The 8,599-nt window shown below is 40.6% G+C and overlaps 1 protein-coding gene across 1 annotated transcript in view; it reads left to right on the forward strand.

Moving 5' to 3' along the window:
• Nucleotides 1-3,139: 3,139 nt before the first annotated feature.
• LOC131703290 (cathepsin S-like) overlaps nt 3,140-8,599 on the forward strand; it is a 9,345-nt gene continuing 3,885 nt past the window's right edge. Inside the window, exons 1-4 of the mRNA XM_059006409.1 lie at nt 3,140-3,354; nt 5,674-5,803; nt 6,197-6,319; nt 7,901-8,053. Coding sequence (XP_058862392.1) covers nt 5,675-5,803; nt 6,197-6,319; nt 7,901-8,053 — 405 coding nt within the window. The 5' untranslated portion in view covers nt 3,140-3,354; nt 5,674. The remainder of the gene's footprint in view (nt 3,355-5,673; nt 5,804-6,196; nt 6,320-7,900; nt 8,054-8,599) is intronic.

Genomic DNA, 8,599 nt, shown 5'->3' on the forward strand with positions numbered 1-8,599 from the left:
GGGGTGCTGTTGTGTCTATTTTCTATATATATATATATATATATATATATATATATATATATATATATATATATATACCTGTTACAGTTAAGACTTTTGCATTCTCTTAAGGGTTCTTAATGACGTCATTTTCACCCTTCATGTAAATGTGCTTTATTTTGCTCTTATCTGCCCCCTATTTTACTGCATTTAATCCTGTACTTCAGAATACTGTAATCTGCCAAGTGTTTAACCTGTAGTACTTTGTATTTAATCACATCCTGATGTAACTATCACTATTTAATCATATCCTAATGTCACTATCACTATTATCTGCTGTATTATTGAATTGTGGTTTGTCACACTTGAACAAAAGTTATTGTATTTCTTGCTCTTATTGTATTACTTGTATTGTAACACTTGAAATGTATTTGCTTACGATTGTAAGTCGCCCTGGATAAGGGCGTCTGCTAAGAAATAAATAATAATAATAATAATAATAATAATAAATGATATTTTTTAAATGTTATGCTCATTTTAGCTTTGCAACACTGCGTGTGTTTTAAGATACTCTTTATCATGAATCCATGCTAAAATATTAATAAAATAAAAAGATTTCATTTCTAACATTCTTTTTTTGTTGCTGTTGTTTATTGATTGACTGATTCATTAGAATGATCCTGCACGGTATTTTATACATTCCCAAGTAACCTGCTGGGTGAAGTGAGCAAGCAAGTATACGGGATTTCCTGCAAAGCCAGTGTACCATCAGAATATGCCTCCCTGTCAGAATGTGCTACCCATAGCAAATTCTGACAATTATAGATGTCGAAATTTGCCACCTTGTCAGAAATTGCCACCCTTGTATATTCTATAGAAAAAAAGCATGTAGTAATCTCTGACAAGTCGTATTGGGGTGTCAGAAAACGCCACCTTTGTATATTCTATAGAAAAAAACAGGTAGTAATTTCTGACAAGTCATATTGGGGTGTCAGAAAACGCCACCTTTGTATATTCTATAGAAAAAAGCAGCTAGTAATTTCAGACAAGTCGTATTGGGGTGTCAGAATTTTTTTGAATATTTGGATATTTATAGTTATAAACAGCAGCAATCTTCTCTTCCGTTCTACAAGAAATAATAGTAATAATAATAAAGACACTGTCACATAAAATAAAGTATATTTGTACTAACCTATTAAACACACGTTTTTCAAAAAAACATAAAAGCAAAAAGTACAGGACATCGCGTAGTTTTCTTATCAATCTGGCAATATGCATTACCTGTGTTTAAAACAGCCGGCGATTGCTACCCTTCATATTACACGGATACAAATTGTCATTCAAGTCATTATAATAAGTGGGTCTTCATACTTCATCAATATTTATACATTAAAAGTGATTTAAGATGGGTAGCTATTTCTGACTGAAGAACAGAAACAGAAAACAGTGGCAAGCATGCAGGGGATTGGCAAAAAGTGACAGGTAGCAAATAATGGCAGAACAGCTGGAAACGGAGATTTAACCCGATGCTTTAAGATAAAACTGCACGCTTGGTTCCTATCTAGCCGATAGCAGTGCAAGCTCTGGGAGTGTGTGGTTTGAGCTCTTGTCTTTCACTCTGTTACCCAGGACTGTCACTACAATCAGGAGATCTTAGTTTCTGAGATGAAAAAAGGCACCTGTGGCTGCTGGTTGGTTATTTGTGGTGACACTGCCTGCCCATTGTAGAAATGACGGTTCCTCATTTTCAAGTTATTCTTGCGAAAGTTTGACATGGTAAGTTGATGCAACTTTCTGGCATTGAGTGAGTTTGTACTGTGCAGACTGTAGAATTCCAGCTTGCGGCAGCACCGCAGCGCCACCTGCTGGCTGAAACGCGCTCTCATTCAGATTCCATCCAGCAGCACTGTAGTCTCTATGAAACGCTCAGTCTGGAGAACAGAAGGCCGTTTTTAAGGATGGACACAGGAAATGCTCCACGTTAACTTGCTAAATCAAATCACTAAAATCAAATGAGGTGCCTGTGCCAACGTGTTAATAAAACTATATTTGTAGCTTCATTCTAGTGTATATTAACGTATTATTAAAGGCACTACTTGAACTACACTACTACACTATTTGAACACTGTGTGTGTTCAATGCTTTTACTGACGTATCCCAGCAATATTGCCCCTTACATCTCCAACCCGTATAAAACACTCCTATAAAATAGCATTAGATTGTACTGTGATAGACTACAGTGGTGTTTTCTGTACAGTGCGTTAGTGTTGAGATCACGAGTTAGTATCGCTGACTGTTGCACTTATTTCAAGCTCTCTAATCACATGATCCAAAAAATATATATATTACAAAAAAATATAAGAACTGAAAACATTTATCACCATGAATAAGCATTTATTTAATTGTAATGAGAAATGCAATCTGCGGGGGGTTAAAGCGAGGAGCTGAAATGATATCATATGATAAATGAAAGCGCGTGGAGGAACTGCAATGGGGAGCGTGCGGCTGCACAAGAAGACTGCACAGTTACATTATCATTGTGTGGGATCATCTGAACATCTGCTATTGAAACAAAACCGGGCGCAAGCAAGTCACAGACCAGCACCAAATCTGCAAAACTATTTCCTTCTCCCCATATAAAATATATATTAGTAATGTTGAAGCTGAGACCCTGAGATGCTTCAAGAAGCTGCTTGATGAGATTCTGGCATCAATAAGCTACTAACAACCAAACGAGCAAGATGGGCTGAAAGTGATCTAGCAAAAGTTATATATATATATATATATATATATATATATATATATATATATATATATATATATATATATATATATTATATATATACATAACTTTTGCTAGATCACTCCACATATATACATATTTGATACATATTTTCGCAAATACGTCTCCAATACACTTCATAAAACGTTGCGCTGTATAGTTTTCTATATGATCTAGTGGGTTAGACCCACACCCAGGCTCCCGATTGCCACTGGTGATAAAGTCTCCAGTTCGTGTCCCCGGGTACATGACTCTGAATCTCACGTCGTTTCGATTCCTCGTTTTAACAGCGGCTGAGAATGACACCAGCAATACCGACAAGTTCCAGAATTGCACACGGCGTTCTTTTTAATCTGAAATGCAAATCGAAAGAGGAAGCTGCTGTACTTTCCCAGTAACAGTTCACGCTAGCCTGACAAAGTCATATGACCTTACAGGTTATTTACTGTGTTCGCAAAAATAGCAGGAAACAGCTTTAGCGTTATAAGACAAGCAAGCTGTCGAGCCGAGCCTTCATAACCACGCTCACTTTGTTCTTAAAACACGGTTCTGAAGTTCTGCTCCGGTCCAAACGTCGACGACGCTGAAACAAGGTACGTTATTTCATGCATTTCTTGTGAGTTAGTGGAACCGTGTCGGGGACAGCTAAGTGGATTGTTATGCGTGGGGTTTAGCGTACATGGCACTACTGGAAATTCGTTGACTTCCGCAGGAATTTCTCTCAATAAATTTGATATTCAATAAAAGTACAGTAAACATCGAAGATACATTTATAGCATTATCATTTGACACTGTTTAAAAATAATTTAGGACTGGTGAGTATAGATAGATAGATAGATAGATAGATAGATAGATAGATAGATAGATAGAGAGAGATAGAGAGATAGACAGATAGATAGATATATTGTTTCATATACTGTAAGTTTATAGTCTATATAGTTACGGTATTTTAAATGCAAATGGTTCTCGTAATCAAACTAAAACTGAAGGAAAACACTTTCGATCAGGTAAAAAAATAATAAAGAATATAAAATCCTATTACCAGAGAGTATCTCATACAGAAAGTGCGGCTGCCAAGGCGTCCCGGTAAATCTAGGATTGTCCCGGTTTTCAGTCTTATTTTTGTGTCCCGGTCTGAAACGGTATACTTGTTAAAATCGTCCCGGTTTTGCTATTTTGTGTCGGCGTATACATATTTTTATAAGTATAACACTACCGTAGCAGTGTGCTCAGCAACTGAACACAGCGCCGTCATCGATTATACAAAAACAGAATAAATAAACGCACGAATCACTCGTTTAATAATTCGGATTATGTGTTTTAATAATTACCCCCCCATCACGTTCCATTACGCAATTTCCTTCAACTGAGAAACCTCAAGCTAAGTTTCTGTATGAGTTTCTGTATGATACTGGAACAATGTGACGACTCGCTCCACAGTGACTTGCTGGTATAGACATCGCCTTCAGTGGTCGGCCCATAGCCGCACCACAGCAGCATGTGGAAAAAAAACTAATCTTATAACAAACGGCAGTTGAAAATGTCATCACAGCAATAAGAATGTGGCAACAGACGACTTCTGCAAATCTACCCCTTATGGTAATCTCGCTAAAGATTAGCTTTCACGGTAAGTGTTACATTGCTGGTAAAATTAACCTTGTCCTTTAGAATCCTCGTACCATGTTTCATCACAATTGGATCTCAAGATAGAACCAAAAGTATTATCACATGGTAATCATATATATATATATATATATATATATATATATATATATATATATATATATATATATATATACCTTTGATTATGTTTTCAATCATTCTTCGAATGCTGATGATGGCACCTCATTGACAGTGGTATGGCAGGTGTTTCAATTTTCGTCCAATCCTGTGTTTATTGTCGAAAAAGCAGAAGTGGATTACAACACCACACACTAGTCACACGCACTGGCTCTGTATTTCATACAGTGCGCTTTGGAAATTACCACTCGGCCAAAACAAGTCTTATTTCTCGTCGGACTTGCATTGCCAGTTTTCTTACCCCGATCAATTGTTCTCTGCTTGTATGTTGGGTATATCCAATAGAATTAAAGATCACGCTGAAAACGCACCAATGAGAAATCAGCGTCATCAGTTGCCGGGGAAAAAGGAGTTTTCAGAATTCTGAAAATAATAATACAATACAGTTTGGGTTTATATAACGCCTTGCATGCTGAGCATCACAGACAGCTTTACAATAAATACATACATTTAAATAAATAAAGCATAAAAAAGATATTGGCCAATCAATCAAGCTCAAGACTAAGCTAACACCAATAATATTTCTTCTACTCAGTCTCAGTCCACATCTGCGGATTTTAAGGGAATTCCTCGGAAATCGCGGAATTATCAGTCTTCCACAGATTCGTCATATTCTGCGGCTGCGTCGTCACATCATAACGATCACAAACAGACCGCTGAAGTGATCTGAAATGCAGAACTTGGCTGTCCGCTTCTAGTTTTCTTAAATGAACAAATGTCTCCTTCAAAAGGAGTTGATTAAAGACTGGAGTTTTGTAAATGTGGCCCAATAGGAAATGTCACGCGATGTTTTTTGACAGTCTCCAAAAATGTCACTGACAGAAATGCTCGCTATATTAAATTGGAAGTTCTTAACCCATAAACTGTTTGATGTTTATTTGATTTCCATTTTTAGAAACCATTAATACAAATACCAAACACACAAGATGTTTCGCTGAAAACTCCGCAGGTATCTGCTGGAAATATCGGTTTTTGTGTGTGTGTGTGTAGATATTTTCGCGCAGATTCGCACTGCCTCTAGTTATGAGCTGAGCATTACCCTCACACTGAAGCGATAGGACTTCTCCGACAATCTTACTGACCTGCACGCCCCTGTGTGTTTGTAATGGCAGGATGCTGCTTGCGTGCGTGCTAGTGACGCTGCTGTGCGCTCCGGCGATGGCTCGTTTGCACATCGATCCCACGCTGGATCTACACTGGGAACTGTGGAAGAAGACTTACAACAAAGACTACTCCAGCCAGGTACAGCCCCACCACAAAAAGCACGCCAGCGCCGACCATAGCTAATTATTTTAAAGAACTGCTACACACACGCACTCAGACACACATACACGCACGCATGCACACACAGAGACATGCACACACACAGAGACACGCACACACGCACACACACACACACAGAGACACGCACACAGAGACACACACACACACACACACACACACACACACAGAGACACGCACACAGAGACACACACACACACACAGACACACAGAGACACGCACACACAGACACACACACGCATGCACGCACGCACACAGACACGCACACACACACGCACGCACACACGTGGAGAGTACAGCACTGTGGTGGAGATAGACAAAGTCATGCTGTGTTTCTACCTGTTCCCTGGACAGGAGGAGGATGGGGAGAGGAGAGTGACCTGGGAGAAGAACCTCAAACTCGTCACCCTGCACAATCTGGAGCACTCGCTGGGCATGCACACCTACGACCTGGGCATGAACCACATGGGAGACATGGTAGGGGCTGCACTCCCTCACCCCTGCAGAGAGCACAGTGGAACATTCCATCACAGCAACCTGCAGCAATAACTGTGCTCAGTGTGACACTAAACAAGCATTCCTTGCTGTCTCCCTTATTCTTATAGTACAAGCACAGCAAAGTCTAATAAGGCACATCGAAAGCATGGTAAAGCATAGGGAAGCATTGTAAAGCACAGAGAGGTCTGGTAAAGCATAGGGAAGCATTGTAAAGCACAGAGAGGTCTGGTAAAGCATAGGGAAGCATTGTAAAGCACAGAGAGGTGTGGTAAAGCATAGGGAAGCATTGTAAAGCACAGAGAGGTCTGGTAAAGCACAGGCAAGCATTGTAAAGCACAGAGAGGTCTGGTAAAGCATAGGCAAGCATTGTAAAGCACAGAGAGGTCTGGTAAAGCATAGGCAAGCATTGTAAAGCACAGAGAGGTCTGGTAAAGCATAGGGAAGCATTGTAAAGCACAGAGAGGTCTGGTAAAGCATAGGGAAGCATTGTAAAGCACAGAGAGGTGTGGTAAAGCATAGGGAAGCATTGTAAAGCACAGAGAGGTCTGGTAAAGCACAGGCAAGCATTGTAAAGCACAGAGAGGTCTGGTAAAGCATAGGCAAGCATTGTAAAGCACAGAGAGGTCTGGTAAAGCATAGGCAAGCATTGTAAAGCACAGAGAGGTCTGGTAAAGCATAGGGAAGCATTGTAAAGCACAGAGAGGTCTGGTAAAGCATAGGGAAGCATTGTAAAGCACAGAGAGGTGTGGTAAAGCATAGGGAAGCATTGTAAAGCACAGAGAGGTCTGGTAAAGCATAGGGAAGCATTGTAAAGCACAGAGAGGTCTGGTAAAGCACAGGCAAGCATTGTAAAGCACAGAGAGGTCTGGTAAAGCATAGGCAAGCATTGTAAAGCACAGAGAGGTCTGGTAAAGCATAGGCAAGCATTGTAAAGCACAGAGAGGTCTGGTAAAGCATAGGGAAGCATTGTAAAGCACAGAGGTATGGTAAAGCATAGGGAAACATTGTAAAGCACAGAGGTCTGGTAACGCATAGGGAAGCATTGTAAAGCACAGAGAGGTCTGGTAAAGCATAGGGAAGCATTGTAAAGCACAGAGAGGTATGGTAAAGCATAGGGAAACATTGTAAAGCACAGAGAGGTCTGGTAAAGCATAGGGAAACATTGTAAAGCACAGAGAGGTCTGGTAAAGCATAGGGAAACATTGTAAAGCACAGAGGTCTGGTAAAGCATAGGGAAGCATTGTAAAGAACAGAGAGGTATGGTAAAGCATTGGCAAGCATTGTAAATAATAGAGAGGAATGGCAAAGCATATTAGCAAACATGTCAAATCAGGGTAAGCTATGGTGAATGCAGAGTATAACCAAGGGGACATTTTGAAAAGAGCTTTGAAACAGACTCTAAAGTTAAAAAGCTGTCAGGATGTTAACAATGAAAAGAAAAATGACAGGTGCGTTATTTTAAACAGTTGTAGCCACGCAACTGCTTACTGTTTCAGATAAGCATTGCTGTTGAAATAACGAAGGCTGACCTGCTGACCTCTTTGATTTCTCTCCGTCCAGACCAGCGAGGAGGTTTTAGCCAAGCTGACCGGCTTCCGGCTGCCCTCTGACCTCGAGAGAGGCAATGCCACTTTCACCCGGTCCTCCGGTGCCACGGTGCCCGACGCCATCGACTGGAGGGACAAAGGCTGCGTGACGGAAGTAAAACACCAGGTGAGGCAGCCGGGCCGAACCCAGGACCTAATGAGATGAGCTCCGAGGACAGGGTCAAAGAAGCGCCTTCAGCCTAGGAAAGAGAAGGGAAAGAGAGGATTTGATTGAAGGATTTAAAATCAGAAAGGGTCTCGATAAAGTCCAAGACTTCACATTCAGCACAGAGAAGTGTGAAATGGAAGCTGAGTGGAGTTTAGAACAGAAGGTAGGAAGCACTTTTCTACACAGAGAGAGAGAGAGAGAGAGAGAGAGAGAGAGAGAAAGACAGAGAGAGAGAGAGAGAGAGAGAGAGAGAGAGAGAGAGAGGGAGAGAGAGAGAGAGAGAGAGAGAGGGAGAGAGAGAGAGAGAGAGAGAGAGAGAAAGACAGAGAGAGAGAGAGAGAGAGAGAGAGAGAGAGAAAGACAGAGAGAGAGAGAGAGAGAGAGAGTTAGAGAGTTATAAATGTATGGAATAGCCGACCAGGTGAAGTAGCAGGATCTGAAACACTGGGGGACAAAAAACAAGAAGGATATGGCCATAGACCATTTTATTTCTGCATATACACC

Source organism: Acipenser ruthenus, chromosome 32 (genome assembly GCF_902713425.1).
Source record: "Acipenser ruthenus chromosome 32, fAciRut3.2 maternal haplotype, whole genome shotgun sequence".
In the NCBI taxonomy this organism is placed as follows: Eukaryota; Metazoa; Chordata; class Actinopteri; order Acipenseriformes; family Acipenseridae; genus Acipenser; species Acipenser ruthenus.